This window comes from Danio aesculapii, chromosome 20 (genome assembly GCF_903798145.1).
Source record: "Danio aesculapii chromosome 20, fDanAes4.1, whole genome shotgun sequence".
Classification (NCBI taxonomy): domain Eukaryota; kingdom Metazoa; phylum Chordata; class Actinopteri; order Cypriniformes; family Danionidae; genus Danio; species Danio aesculapii.
In genome coordinates this window covers 24761794-24777484 of record NC_079454.1, presented here as the reverse complement: position 1 = coordinate 24777484, position 15691 = coordinate 24761794, and the positions used below count along the sequence as shown (strand labels likewise).

Sequence of the window (15691 nt, the reverse complement as noted above, 5' to 3'; positions counted from 1 at the left end):
ATAAAAATACCCTTGTATATTTCTCACCCATCTTATTCACCTGCCATTGTCCCCTGAAAACACAGCTCCTTCACCAGAGCCATCTTTAGGTGTTGGTTTGGAAATTTTTTCAGCTGGAGGGTGGATGCGGTCATATGGTGCTCTGCTTGGAGCTAAAGCCGGAGCAGGAACAGGGGAGGGCCCAGGCACAGGAAAAGGAGATATTCCTGGGGAATGTGGAGCTCCATTGCCGCCGCCACCACCATAAAACTGGTCAGAAACATAGAAAGATAAACCATTTAAAGTTCTGGTAACATTAAAGTTTTTAGATATTAGTATCAGTATGTTAGCCTTAAGGATATCTATAAGCTAGTGCACTCCAGAACAGAGACAAAATCACATCTAGAAGATAATGGGCTCTATTTTAACGATCTAGGCGCAAAGTCCAAAGCATTAAGGGTGTGTCCGAATCCACTTTTGCTATTTTAAGGACGGAAAAATACGCTCTGCATTATCTCACGAAATGTGTTGTACGCACAAACATCCATTAGCCTACATAATTAATTTCACTTGATTTGCTTCAAAACTATTTCTAAATTCAGTTATAATTTCCAGCAAAGGAATAAATGAACAATCATAAAGTGTGGTCAAAAAACTGCATTATATCCAAATACACATGCTATGCCCATATGGTCCAAAACCTGACAGGTGAGCAAATCAAAGCTTGTTCTTAATAAAACAAATATAAATATGCATATAATAAATAATACTACTACGAATAATAACAATAAACAAAAGCAAATTGTCATGAATAAACTGAAAAAGCAGTGGTTTTTATATTTATGTAGAAAATAATAATTTTTGTAATATTTTATTCCTTTAATTATTTTTCATTTGTAAAGATATTTGTGTATTGCTGTACATTCTGTGTTTATTAAGCAATGTGTAAGCGAGGCGCACAACTAACGCGCTCTGCGCTGGACTTTAGACCTGCTCTCAGCTGGTCTATTGTCTATTTTAGTTCCTCAAAATAGCAGCGCGCCAACATTGCGCCTTAACACGCCTCTTATCTAGACCGAAACACTAGGGGTGTCAAAATTAATTGTTTTTTTTGGGTGCACCGTGATATAGATGCAGACAATTCGGTATCGGTTCAGTAATAATCATAACTGGTTATGTAGTGACGTCATTTATCTCATATGCGCTATGTAGCCGTAGCTTACTATGGCGAGGGAGGTGAGCGCGAGTATTTACAACACTCCAACTACTTAAAAACACAGAAACTCTGCACAATTTCACTGCGTGTGTGTTTGCTGGACAGTCTTTCACTGACACTTACAGCAGAAGCCCCTATTTCACTGCAAATGAGAGAATGAAAGTAAACTCCATTTCTCTCTCTCTCTCTCTCACTGTGGCCTATTTGACCTGCTGGCATGACTTTTCCTCTCCTCTCGGCTGTTACAGCGATACTTTTGGATGGACACGAGCGCATGCCTGCAGAGTTTTCTCCACCATGTCTATCATGGATCAGCTGTGATCGTCGCTGCCGTTTATCAGTGTCACTAATCTGTGAAGAGCGCAGCGCGCAAGAGCCAATCACAGCCCTTTCTGTTGAGCGTGTGACCAATCAAAGGGGTGTAAGAGAACTTTGTAGACAAGGATCAAAAAGAGAGCGGGATATTTATATTTATTTATATTATTTGCTATAAATGCTCGTGTTGTTTAAAGGTACAGTTTATATATCTGATTGTTTGTATTGAAAAGACAAAATTGTATTACAAATAGTATATAAATATTTTTATACATTTTAATACAAGAATTGTTGCTGTGAGGAAAATATAAAACCGTGTATGGAAAGCATTGTCAATGCACCGTGATATCAAATTGAACCGAATCGATGGCATGATAATCATAACCGAACCGAACCGTGAGACCAGTGTAGGTTCACAGCTCTACGAAACACCCATGAGTACACAAAGTGGCATAAATGGATTTGCAATTTAAACAACGTAGCGGAAAATGGGAAAACTATGGTCTGAAAATAGCAACACGTCATAGAAACACGTCTTGCGCCTAATTGCGCCGGGTGTATGATAGGGCCCATAAACATCCAAGGCTTGAGGTTTGTCACTTCAGCCTAAATGGATACACAAGTTTTTGACATCTCATCAAATCTTCTGACCAATCAAATGCTCTGTATCTGACATGTCCTGCCATTTTCAAGATGCTTCTCACTTGCTTTTCAGTTGATTTGCTTGATCTCAATTACACAAAACACTATTGGCTGTTTTTTTTAAAGAGGAGGAGCTACTCTATGTCCCACCCCGTCTTCATGTTTCACTTGAAATTATGTCCCAGACCAAACAAAAATACACATTTTAAAGCACTTCATGGGACCTTTAACCATATTGACAGGTTTTCTTGACTTATCTGTAGCAGATAGGAAAAACGAGTGCACCTTCCGCTCAGGACTGCTTCCTCCACTAGAACTCAGCACGTGTCTCCAGCCCTGCTCTCGAGCCCGGTTGATTCGGTTCAGCTGAGAGGAAATGGGTCAAAGTTTTAACGCCAACAAATTCAAGTACCATCAATAGTTGTAAATAACCATTGGGAGACGGGTACTGATCAGTTCACCTTTTCTCTCTCAAATCTCTTCATCTGGGCAGCCTTCAGTAACAACATCTACAGAGAGAAACACAATTACAGAGGGTCAATGACTCAATCAAGAAGCTTTTAAACGTCTCTTTGCCCAAGAGACATATTAGAAATAGCATCCATCCATCTAATGAAACTAGAGCAGCCATCTGCTGAACCTGATGTGAACTCATTCAATCGCTAAAGCTACAGTTACACAACAAGTACACAATCTGATGGAAAGCATCTTAAGCCTTACACTAAATGTGGCTGCATTTATTAAAATATTAAACAGTAAAGACTTTATGAAAATTAAATAATATTACAACTATTATTACAACATTTGTCCTCCGTTATTATGTTAAAATTTCATTTATTCCTGTGATGGCTGCCATTACTCCAAACTTCAGTGTGTCACATGACCCATCTTTCTTTCATTTTTTTTTAAGATTCTTTGATGATGAGAAAGTTCATAAGAACGACATTTATTACATAATAACATTTAAATAACATTAGAAATGTCTTCAATGCCACATTTGATCAATTTAGTATGTCTTTAATAAATAATAGTAATTATTTATTGAGTTAAATATGAAATATCTTAATGTCATCAAAAAAGTTGACCTGTTCTCTTTGTTTTCTCTCTCTCTCCATCATCTCCATCCGCTTCTTCCTCACTGCTTCCTAAAGAGAATATAGCCAGGACACTTTTAGAGATGTGAATTTCATCAAGCATTTCATCAAACTTCCTTATATAATCTTTTGAACATTATTTGATTCTAAAATGTATTTGTTTAGCACTCTTTGCAGCCCAAAAAAATAAGTTTGCCTAAATTTAGATAGCATAACACAGTAAATTGATGGAAGAGTTAATAAACAAACGGATGGAAAGGAAATGTAGATGCCCACCATATGGATGACGGCAGATGGAGAGAAGCAGAAGGACACCAAAAACAAAGGAGGGGAAGATAAAAAAGATTCACTGAAGAGAATAACATTCCGCCATGTGTGTATCAAGATAAAATTATGATTCGTGAAATTAAAAGGAGAGTTCACCAAAAAAATAAAGATTTACTCATTATTTACTCACCCTTAAGGGGTTGTAAACCTTTATGAGGTTTCTTTATTCTGTTGAATACTAATGAAGTATTTTGGAAAAAAAAGTTTTTTTGAAAGCCTGTAACCATTGACGTCCATTGTAGGAAAAACAAATAGCGAGGAAGTCAATGGTTACAGGTTTCCAGCTCTCTTCAATAAAAGAAAGTAATACAAACAGGTTTGGAACAAGTGAAAGGTGAGTAAAGAGCTATCCCTTCAAAAGACTATCTGAAAATTCTCAGCATCTCTGGATTTATAACTTATAGTTATGCGTTATGTGAAATACTATTTTATTCTGTAAACAAATGATACCATTTCTCTTAATGTTTCTCTTGTCGTTTAAACACGAAAGATGCCATGTTTTCAGACCTTAATAAAATAAAACAACAAATATTAACATTTTATTCAAACCAAACTCAATCCAGTAAACCCAGACAATTTCCAAATGGTTTCTTATTTTTTGAACATCTGTATTTTTAATTTCAATTGTATTAATTAGAAATAGTCACTCAGCTCACAATATGATCCAAAGTAAACTGTAAGCACACTTATTAGAGTGATAGAACTGCTGGATTAACATGTGGACAAGTGCTCAAGAGTTTTGATCTGAGTTTAACAGATGTTTAACCACTGTAGTGCACTGCTTAAAAAGAATTACTAGTGAAATATGGGTAAACCTATTTGAGGTTTAAGCCCAAAGCATACTTCAATTTTCATGTATGCCAGGCTAAATGCACTTAACTAACAGTGCAGTCAACATATTTTAAGAACACTTTGAAAGGCAATTTGCAGGACTGCTAACATACAATGTACACTTTGGGCTATGTACTGTATATCCACCTTTTTCTGCATGTGACTGCTGCGTATCAATTCATGGGTTGCACTTCTGGTTTGGGGAACTTCTTTTTAAAAAAACGGCAAAATGGTTGTGCTACAAATAAACCATAAACAGCACATGGTGAAAACGGAGTGAGAGGCACATTTGGATTTGTGCTTTATTTTTAACATATATGAAAGTAATGTTACACCTTTTCTCTCTGTATTCCCCAAAGTATAGTAATATTTAACGTGTGTAATATTACTATAGAAAGACTCATTTAACGTTTTTGGGGTTATTCACTAGTATAACTTGTCATAATAGTAATAGTTAAAAGTAATTTGTTGATTCTAATAAATTGATTATTAATTTCATTGGTTGGAAGGGGAATAATGACACCTTATTGTCCCCAGTTATTTAATTCTCTGATTGTTTACAGTTAAACTAAAATTAACTCCCAATCTCCCATAATTCACGCAAAGCATCGTGGGGCATAGAAAAAAAGGTGGATAGGGAGGAAAAAAAGACTCAAGTAGGACAGATTGTATTTGTAAAAGGGTATGTGGGTTAATACAGAGGGGCAGGAGCAGGTGTTAATACAGAATCAGTAGACAGGGGGCGCTCTCTAATGTACCTCATGCTTCCTCCTCTCCTCCTCCACTCGACTCACTCTCCTCTGAACCGCTGCAGGAGGGGGAGCCTAGACAACACATGACACCGGGGGCTCTCATATATAGCACACAGTGGGACAACATCAACAAATGTCTGAATGAATGTTCCTCGATGCCTTTCCGACCATTCAGAGATAATGAGTGGTAATGTATGGGCAAAATGTGAGCGTGGAGTTGCCAATGAAATACATTCTCCTTATTGCCCATGGCTCTCACCTGCTTGAGTTTAACTGGTTTCTTTGCTGCATCTGGGACCTTCCTGACAACTTCAGATGGTCTCCGCACTGTTAAAGGCACTCCGTATTTGGCTGCTGGTTTGGTGATTTTCTGAGCTGAAGAGATTGGGATGGGGCCTGGGGCTGGACGTTTGGCTAGGGTGGTTATAGGTACAGAATATCAGTAATTAATCTTTGCTATTTGGAGATTAAGAAAATGATGTACAATGCAATGATGCAGAAACTGAAATTAATTATATTTCAAAGAATGAGCAATTCATTTTTTCCAAATCACAAATGTAATCACAGATTAGCATTGGCTGAAAAATTATGCCCATAATTGTGTCAATTGTGTTGAAAATAATCAGACATTACAATATACATAATATGTATATATACATAGATCTATTGATTGTTTGTAGCTCGGAAAGAGTTTGGCTCCCCAGATAACAATATATTTGAGGAAGAAATTCATGCAGAAACAACATAAAAACAACATAAAGATTAGTTTGACAATTTATTTTTTGAGTGAAGCATCCCTTTTTAATGACATGGAAATATACAAACATTTTAACGAAATAATGATTGAAAAAAGAACTAAAACTGCCAGTAGGTGGTGAAAAATAATTGTCATTTTTTCATTTAAAAATCTGATTCATCGAATAATAAATTAAATGGTTATTATTATGAATGGGCATCTGAGTCATTGTTTCACTTGATTCATTCAAATGGCAGATTCTTTCAGAAATCCATCACTGCTGTGTGTTGACTGGAGATGCAATGTTGCTGTAGCTTAATATTTGTTTTCAAAATGGAAAAAAAACCCTGAAATATGGTTTAAAAGGTCTCAAAATATTAACTTATTCAATATTAAACGTACACATGTAAATCGGCAGCTAGCTCTCTGCAACTTTCACATGGTCGCCAACAGAAGCTAATCAGGGCTGTACCTGGATGGGAGACCACATGGGAAAGCTAGGTTGCTGCTGGAAGTGGTGTTAGTGTGACCAGCAGAGGGCGCTCAACCTGCAGTCTGTGTGAGTCCTTACGCCCCAGTATACTGATCAGTGAGCTCAGTGAGCGCCATCTTTCGGATGAGACATCCTGGCCTAATTTGCCGACTGGCCTCTAAACTATCCCCATATCATAATTGGCTTCTTCACTCTTTCTCCTCTCCACCAATCATCTGGTGTGTTGTCTGGTGCAATATGGCTGCCGTCACGCCATCCAGGTGGATGCTGCACACTGGTGGTGGATGAGGAGATCCCCCCCCCAAAAATGTGTAAAAGGCTATATAAATGTAGAGAATAGTAATTATTATTATTACTACCTGTTTTATTGCACTTATTACTTGTGTGATGTTACATAACTCTATCATGTGAAATAAATGGGACCAAGAGTAAGCAAATAACAGCATTACATAGGTTCTATCATGTAGTGAATGATTTCACACTTACAGACATTTACTGAAAATTACCCATAAATTGCCAGAGATCATGTGTGAGCAGACCCTTTCATTAATTTTTTTGAATTTTAAAATGAGAAGTTGCAACATTACCAGTAAATTGTCAGAATTCTGCTGTGGTGAACAGTATAATTTTAAATTTACAAATAAAGTCATTCCAGTAATTTTAAGGGGCTACTTGTTCTGTACCATGTAAATCAGCTTTAGGAAATTCAAGACGATTTCAAAATGATCTTGCGGATGCATTGATACAATGATTAGTTATTATTGAAAGTGCTTACCTGGTGCTGCATGGGCCACACTCATTTTGGGCTGAAGGTGAAGTGAATGGCTGAATTCCTGAGCAATAAGCTGCAATAAGCATGAAGACATTGTAACAAACAAATTGTTCACAACACATGCTGCAGCGAGCCAAGAATTAGCGCCAAGCTTTACATAACATCTGAGCTATATTTGAGTCATAATGCACAGAATAAGTGTATGATTCATCACACTGCTAACCGAGTATGTTCGTGTGCATTTGTCACCTGAGGGCTGAGAAACTTGTGAATTCTGCGAGCAAGAAAAGGCTTGTCCAAAATGGTCGAGACGGAGGGTCTCTCCCGAGGGTTGCGCTTGAAGAGCTGGGCCAGGAGAGAGCGCAAATCTGAGGAGTAATGGATGGAAACAGGCGGGTATGAACCACGAATGATTTTCAGCACCAGGTTCTTCATGTTTCCTGCTTCAAACTGAAAGAAAGACATAACATTGGTCGTACTTGCAAATAAGACAAAAACCATATTCATTGAAGTCATAAATGAGGTAACCCTACAATAATGTCAGAGAATAAAAAAAATAGGGGGGAGTGGGGAGAGACTTTCAAATGAATCAGTGGAATTTCTCTTCAGCTGCAAAGAGTCTCTCCACACAGCTAATCGTCTCAATTTTTAAAGCCGCAGCACTTTCTTTTGACTCTCCCCTGTAAAATATTAGTCTCCTCAGAATATTCAGGGTGTAAATAATGAAGGAAAGGAAGTGAGAGAGGAAGAGAGAAGAGAAGATGAGACCTACATAGAAAGACAGATTAAACAGATTTGAAAGGGCTGCTTCTGTTTCATCATTCACATCAAAAAATAAAGCACAAAAAATCCCTCACACACAGAAGCTACTATTGAGAACATGAGGTACTTACTGCATGCTTAAGCGTGCACATTTCATACAGGACACATCCCAGGGCCCAGATATCACTAGGATCAGACCCGACAGAACAACGGGTAAAGAATGCAGACAGAGAGGGAGAAAGTAGGACAAATGGGTAAATTGTTGGTTTTTGGCAGCACATTTGGATTACTCACACATGCACGAGTGGAAACACATGGATATATACAAACAAACAGCATAAAGATCCTCTAAAATCCCGAATATGAAAAAAAAAAAGTACTAAATCTTTTTTTTTTTTAAATCAAACCAATGCACATTTATTTGTGGTTTGAAAATTAAATAATACATCTCAGTCTGGATGTTCATATTAGTGGTGTAATGGATCACAAATCTCACGGTTCAGGTCAAGCGAGTCACGGATTGGACCATTTTTTGTCATTTGCTTTCCGAATGACAAATGAACTCATTTACTTTCCATTTATACAGAAATATTACTGCAAAAAACATTGGTCTTAACAAACAGAACTTAGAACCTGTAATTTAAAAAAATAATAAAAATCAAGAAAGAACCAGCTGAAAAAGGAAAATATTCAATACGAAAAATGATCTTTGCTACCATTTCTGATAATGCTAAATAAAGAAATCTAACATCCTGTACAACATATAAAACTTAATGTTTCATTATAGGTGGATCATAGTGACAAAATTGTGATGGTTGTTTGTCGCCACCCATTGGTTAAACAATGTAATTGCTACAAAATTCACCAGCGTCAAGTTCCATTGAGCTGATTTTAATCTTTACCATAAACATCAGTGTTTATATCTGAACTATATACTGTTCTCCCAGTAATTTTGTGTTATTTAATTGTTTGTAACTTGACTGAAAAAGTATAAAAACTGAATCTCTTTTGATCAAGCGCAGATTTGAATGCAGCACTTCGAAGGATTAATAAACATATGCAAATCGTCATCATTTATCATTCATGTTGTGCAGGTTTGCATTGAGATCACAATCTTTATGGTCTAATTGTGCAGCTTTACACTGAATGCATTAATGCAGGCTAAACAAAACAGTGAGAGAAAACACCTTTAACTAATAACCTAATAAAGCATTTAGGCCCCACCACCTCTCGACTCACTCTCCTCTGAACTTTTTCCAACATTATTTTATGTTACAGGGAAGTTAAAATTCTTTCGAACATGCGACTTGAATGACGCAGGAGGCGATCTCTCTGCAATTTGTATAAATGTTGTATTAACCTACAAGTTCAAAAAAGTTGCCCATTAAACCGGGTCATGCGCGTTCCGAACTGTGGGTTGTTTTACACCCCTAGTTCATATTATATTCCTTCATTCAGAATGTAAACAAACAGAGTTTAAAACCAAATAAGATTAGTGTGCAGTATGAACAAAGCTTTTTAACCCGATCTAAGCCCACATCTAGAATGCCTGCTATATATTGCCAAAATCCTGTCCAAACATTTGGGGTCAGTATAATTTTTTTAAGGAAATTCATTTTTATTAGGCAAAAAGTTAAAAACTGACAATAAGGGTTTATAAGGTTACGAAAGAGAATGACAAAAACATTAAGCAGCACAATTGTGCTATTTTAAAATAAATTCTACAATATTAACATTATTATAAACCTTTGGAATAGTAACGTAACTAATAAAGCTATTGTTTATCAACTAAAGCAAAGAATATTCAGACTGATCAAGTTACAAACAGCCCATAAACAAACGACTCAAGATCAATATGTAGCTGCTGGGATCAGAGAAACTTGTGTATCTTCCATCACCTCTCTAATGACTCAGCAAACTGCACAAGGGTCCTTGAGTGCCTTATAGATACAGTACTGTCCACCCTTTGTGCTCCAAACAGTGTCTTTACCTCTTGTTGTTGTATGGTTTATTTTCACATATCTCTGGCGACAGGTAATAAGGTGTGCCGATACATGTCCTTGCCAACTCCACAGTGCTGCAAACACAAACACATCATCTATGAGTGTCATTCTCTCCACATTTATGCCTTTTTAAAATCAGTTTAAATATCTTGCCTGTTCAAAACTCTAGCGATTCCAAAGTCTCCAAGCTGCACGGTACCATCTTTGGTCAGAAAAATATTCTTCATAGAAAGCAAAACCAGCAGTCATGTGTAAATAATCTTATACTGCATTTCCATTGAATTGTTGATACAAAAGTGTGTGTAAGAGAGACACAACTATACCTGTGATTTGATGTCCCTATGTAGGATTTTGCGGTCATGTACGTGTTTAAGAGCCAGACAGATTTGCACAAACCAGTCAAGAATCTTTCAGAAAACAACAGAGATCAGTACATCAGATGATAACATTGCAAACATTATTCTTAGGGTTCAAATGTATTCAATAATTCAATCAATAAAAATCCTATATTCCTTTCTAATGAAAGGAATTTGAAGTTTTTAGTATTGTTTTGTGCTATACTCTGTTTTTGTGTATATACTGTAATACAACATTGTAGAAGTGAAGAACATTTAAACCTTTGAGGTTTCTCTTACCTGTTCCTCTGGGAAAAGAGACCCTCTTTGGTTATTGATCTTCTTAAACAGGTCTCCCCCCTCACAGTAGTCCATTACTATGTACAAACAACCACTCTCTAAAGAAAGAGAGACGGATTAGTGTTCTTCTACGGTAATGGATCTGCTTTAGTTTACAGTATAGATGGCAAGTACACTACCTTTCAATAGGATTTTTTTTAAATAAATGTCTACTGTCATTTAGCAAGAACACAATTAATTGAGCAAAAGTGACCGTAAGTACACTTATGATGTTAAGAAAAGTATATCCGTTTCAAATTAAATGCTACTGATAATAATTCTACTAATAAGAACACAAAAATGCTATGAAAAATCAGGTCAAATGGTTTTTCAGCATTAAGAAATGTTCGTTGACAAACCAATTGGAATAGTGGACTGACTAAAGGGTCACATCTCACAGAAGACTGGGGTAAAGATGCTGAAAATTGGACCTACTGTATGTAAAAAGTGCAAAAACCTCTGAAACGTTCTTCTAAAAATATGCATGTTTATGTTCAGTTATTTCACTTTAAGGTAAATCAGCATGCTATCATCTCAAAACATTCAAGAATTAGATGCTTTGCTTCCAGTGAGCTTCCAGACATTATCAGCGATGCTCCAACATTAGGTACATTCAAATCAAGGCTTAAAACACATCTGTTTAGCTGTGCCTTTACTGAATGAGCACTGTGCTACGTGACACTAGAGCAGAGCACACTATTATATCTTTCTTTTCTTTTTCATTCTTTTATAACCAGTTAACACATTTTAATCTGTTTTTATCTGTTTTAATCATTTTTAATTATTTTAATAATTTTAATGTTCTTGTTTCTGTTATTCTTGTTTATGTAAAGCACTTTGAATTACTATTGTGTATGAACTGTGCTATATAAATAAACTTGCCTTGACTTGCCTATAGGCAATAAAACATTCTCTGCCATAATAGCAAAATAACTGAATCCACACATAGGAGCCCGAGAAAAAAATGCCTCTTTTAGAAGAAAATTTCAGATAGTACTTCAAAAACCTTCAAGTACCAAAAAAAAATGTTTTATTACATTGTAAAATCTGATTGTTAGAGGTCTGCATTTGATTGTTGATAACACTGTAAAAATTATCAAATTATTATAGCATTAAATATATAAATATATATATATGAAATATACAATCAAGCCCGAAATTATTCATACCCTTGGCAAATTTAGTTTTTGTTCAAATTTAAATAAAAGCTGAGAAATATCATATTTTGGGAGAAGCCGGTGTCATTTTAGGCAAAAAAAACCTTCAGACAGATTTACCAGGGGTGTGAATAATTTAGGGCATGGCTGTATATTTCATATATAAAATGCTATTATAATTTGATCATTTTTACAGTGTTTTCAACAAACAAATGCAGACCTCTAACAATCAGATTTTACAATGTAATAAAATAAACATATTGCCCTTTATTGTTAATAGCATTAACATTTATACACTACCACAGATATATGTCATTAATTAGCCAGCCATCCGGATGTCAGAGATACCGCACAGCTCCATAAAGAAAAACTACCATTAGCACAACAACATCCTCTCTGTAATTTAATTCAAGAGCTTTGAGCTCCACCAGATCCTGCCGGCCACCCCAATCTATCAATCTGACACAAGCCTTTAAAACAGAAATGCACTGGCTATAGTTTGTGCCGGAACTAATGTTCTTAGATTAATCAAAAACTACTAAAAACCAAATAGTGAATGCTCATTCCTCTTGTCATGCATATTGATGTAATGGCAGATGTGGCTCCACGAAAAGAATATTGTAAAATCATTTAATACCGATTTCTGAATATGGATGTCTCAGTGTATTCAAAGGCATTACCTTCAAAGGATTCCTTGTACTGGACAATGTTTGGATGGCTCATGTTAGCCAGAACTGCCACCTCTTTACGTGATTCCTGACGTTCTTTGTTCGACATCTGATAAAAAAAAAACAGCGCATGAATATTTATATTTAAATAGCACCTTTAACATAATCACACTTTGTTCAGTTGAAATCTTAAATGAATAAAACACCTATTAGCATTTCTGAGAGATGTCTAAAAGATGGAAGTGATAGACTCACCCTGGAGATACCAATCTCCTTGATAACATATTGTCGGCCATCTGTTCTTGACTTGACCAAGATGGCTTTCCCAAAGGATCCCTCCCCAATCTTCTTTAACCTCTCATATTTATCCATGTCTGTGCAAATGACTTCTCATGCTGTAACAGAAAGAATAGCACATGATAGAAAGGAGATTTAAATTACATTGAATGTGGGATTTTTGATGGTGCTGGACAGGCTGGTGTGAGTATTTCAGAAACTGCCGATCTACTTGGATTTTCACAAACAAACATATCTAATGTGAACAGAGATTTTAAAAAGTAAAAGGAAAGAAAAGAAAAGCTGAAAATAATCAGTAAGTGGCAATTCTATAAATGAAAACGTCAAAGGTCAGAGCGGAATGACCAGACTGGTTCAAGCAGAGAGAAAGTAATAATTATTTAATTAAATCAATAAAGAAAAACAAAACACTGGTCACAATGAAATCTGCAGAAGAGTACAAATCAAACCATGAATCAGATGAGCTACAGCAGAAGAACAGCACACCAAATCCCACTCCTCACAGCTAAAATCATACGCAATCCACTCTGGTTCACCAAATTTGGACAATAAAAGAATGGAAAAAAAGGTTGAATAGTTTAACAAGTCTCAAATTCTTTTGTGACATTTAATAGTAGGGCCAGATTTCAGCATTTAGCAATATGCAAGAATAGGTCCACCTTGTCTTGTCTATTTGGAAAGAATAATTTAGACTGATTGGGATGACTCAGTAGGGAAGTGAACAAAATAAAATACAATAAACATGTTACAAGCATAGATAAATATTACAGAACAATGATAAACCTGAAATAAACAGAGTTTTATATTTTTCTGGGGAAGTCTAACTCTATTCAGGTGCAGAAATTAAATAATCAAATCTAAAATAACATAATTTATATTCTTTATTGTGCAAATAATTGAATCTTTATTAAAATTACAAAGCCTTACATTTTCTTGTGCCTTAATACTTTACACTCTCTTGAAATGCTCAGTTGCAGGTCTTAAAACACATACAAATAGCAAACTTTCACTCTATGGTTACTCCACAAACCCCATGTGTTCTGAACTGTGGCTTGTGATATAATCCCAACACAACATTGCACATTCTGCCATGATACTTTTGCAAATGTGTGCATTGTCATATCAATGCTGAAACAATATATGGTGCAGGCTTAATGCCTAGTATTAACAGGCCAAGTAAATGGTGTTGCAGATATTTTCTTGGCACATATGGAGTAAAATCTCTGAGGAATCTTTCCAGCATCTCCAGAATCTGCCACTCACAGAATTAATAAAACCAAGGCACCTAGTTCTATAAAAATATGGATGGATGGATGGATGGATGGAATGACGGATAGATAGAGAAAATGACGGATAGATATAGAACAACAGATAGATAGATAGATAGATAGATAGATAGATAGATAGATAGATAGATAGATAGATAGATAGATAGATAGATAGATAGATAGATAGATAGATAGATAGATAGATAGATAGACTAGAGGTGTGGCATCTGAAAAGTCACATTCAGCTGTGATTCATTCAGTGTCAGCGGGAATTATTAAACCAACTCAAGCGGAGCACCTCCTGATGAGTGAAAGGTTGATATTTTTTCCGTACAGAATCCAGCTGCATGCTGGGAATGACTACAACTGCCACCTGGCCAAGGTGAATTCTCAGGAAGACATTTTTAGACAAAATAGTGGGAAGCAAATACTTAAAAAAAAAAAAAAAAAAAATCAAGCCTAAAAGCAATGTAGCCTTGCTTGAAAGCAAAAATAAGCAGCAAAAAGCCAGGCAGTGAACGAAGGCTTATGAATTAAATATGACATGTCAGGAGGAATTACCCACCAACCTTTAAAGGGACTAAGAAAGGGGTACAAAGACAGAATATAAAAGAAAACTACGACTGATAGAAAGACAGACCTCAAGATAGCAACAAATTAGGTTAACAACATGAAGGAAACTGCCACCCAATAATAATAATAACAAAAGCCCAAAGCTGGCTGGAAACTAAAACTTGCAAGCTGTAAAGAACAAAGCAAAACACAGAGACTTACTCAAGATTTGAGCTGACTTGCACTGTCAACCATTAACAATATTAGTTATTAACAAACTAGATTTGTTATGTCGTTGTGTGGTATGTGGATAAAAGCAGCAGCAGATTAACGTTACAATGCAAAGTGTGAAAAGCAGCAGCCGGTGTCTAGTGAAGCGGGCCCTTGAAAGGGTCGCTGTTCAAACTAATGACAATAATACGATCCTAAAAGCGTGCTAATGAAAACGAAATGGTCAGTCTCATTGACAGGGCGAAACGGCGCTGACACGGAGTTTAAAGTTGCACTCCGTCATATATTTTTAAAGAAAGACACAATTTGTCAAGCAGAGTTAGTTCTTACCTTGTATATCTTATATATTCTGAATAGTCAACGAGCACTGGCAGCATCACAGCAGCTCAAATGAAGATTTTTTCTTTTGTGGGCGGTCTCATGTGTGCAGACGGCACACGCTTACTGTTAGGAGTGATTCGATTGGTCAGCAATCACTTTTAGTCTCGGCTGATAGGTTGAAAAATAAGTCAGTTAAAAGATACAGCTGGTAAGTTTGTCTGTCAATGTTTGGCGCAAAATCCCCCCCTAGCAACCGTCACCGGTTGGTACACGGTTATGGAGCCTTTGGTCACTATCCGCTTTCATGGTCCTAAACTGAAGAGCCTTTTGAAAATGACCCCACAAAAGGATTAACGAATTCTGGTGCACAGCATTTGTAATGTACAGCACAAGGGATTTTGTGCGTTTCTTTTTGAAAAAGTATAATGTTTATGGTGTATGTATATATATATATATATATATATATATATATATATATATATATATATATATATATATATATATATATATATATATATATATATATATATACTATTTTTAATTTGTGAACAGTGCATATTTTCTCTAATATAGATGCTTTGCTTCTTAGACTTTACACACC

At 36.0% G+C, this 15691-nt stretch overlaps 1 protein-coding gene across 4 annotated transcripts in view; it reads right to left on the bottom strand.

The window, feature by feature from the left end:
* Nucleotides 1-15172, bottom strand: part of nek1 (NIMA-related kinase 1) — a 50471-nt gene extending 35299 nt beyond the window's left edge. For all 4 annotated transcript variants that reach the window (XM_056481343.1, XM_056481342.1, XM_056481344.1 and 1 more), the window contains exons 1-16: nt 15100-15172; nt 12677-12816; nt 12434-12530; nt 10558-10655; nt 10246-10329; nt 10076-10143; nt 9910-9996; nt 8051-8105; nt 7407-7607; nt 7161-7230; nt 5416-5570; nt 5163-5228; nt 3238-3297; nt 2614-2661; nt 2438-2518; nt 41-249 (exon numbers count right to left, since the gene is read on the bottom strand). In XM_056481343.1, coding sequence (XP_056337318.1) covers nt 41-249; nt 2438-2518; nt 2614-2661; nt 3238-3297; nt 5163-5228; nt 5416-5570; nt 7161-7230; nt 7407-7607; nt 8051-8105; nt 9910-9996; nt 10076-10143; nt 10246-10329; nt 10558-10655; nt 12434-12530; nt 12677-12793 — 1496 coding nt within the window. In that variant the 5' untranslated portion in view covers nt 12794-12816; nt 15100-15172. The remainder of the gene's footprint in view (nt 1-40; nt 250-2437; nt 2519-2613; nt 2662-3237; nt 3298-5162; nt 5229-5415; nt 5571-7160; nt 7231-7406; nt 7608-8050; nt 8106-9909; nt 9997-10075; nt 10144-10245; nt 10330-10557; nt 10656-12433; nt 12531-12676; nt 12817-15099) is intronic.
* Between the last annotated feature and the right edge of the window lie 519 nt (nt 15173-15691).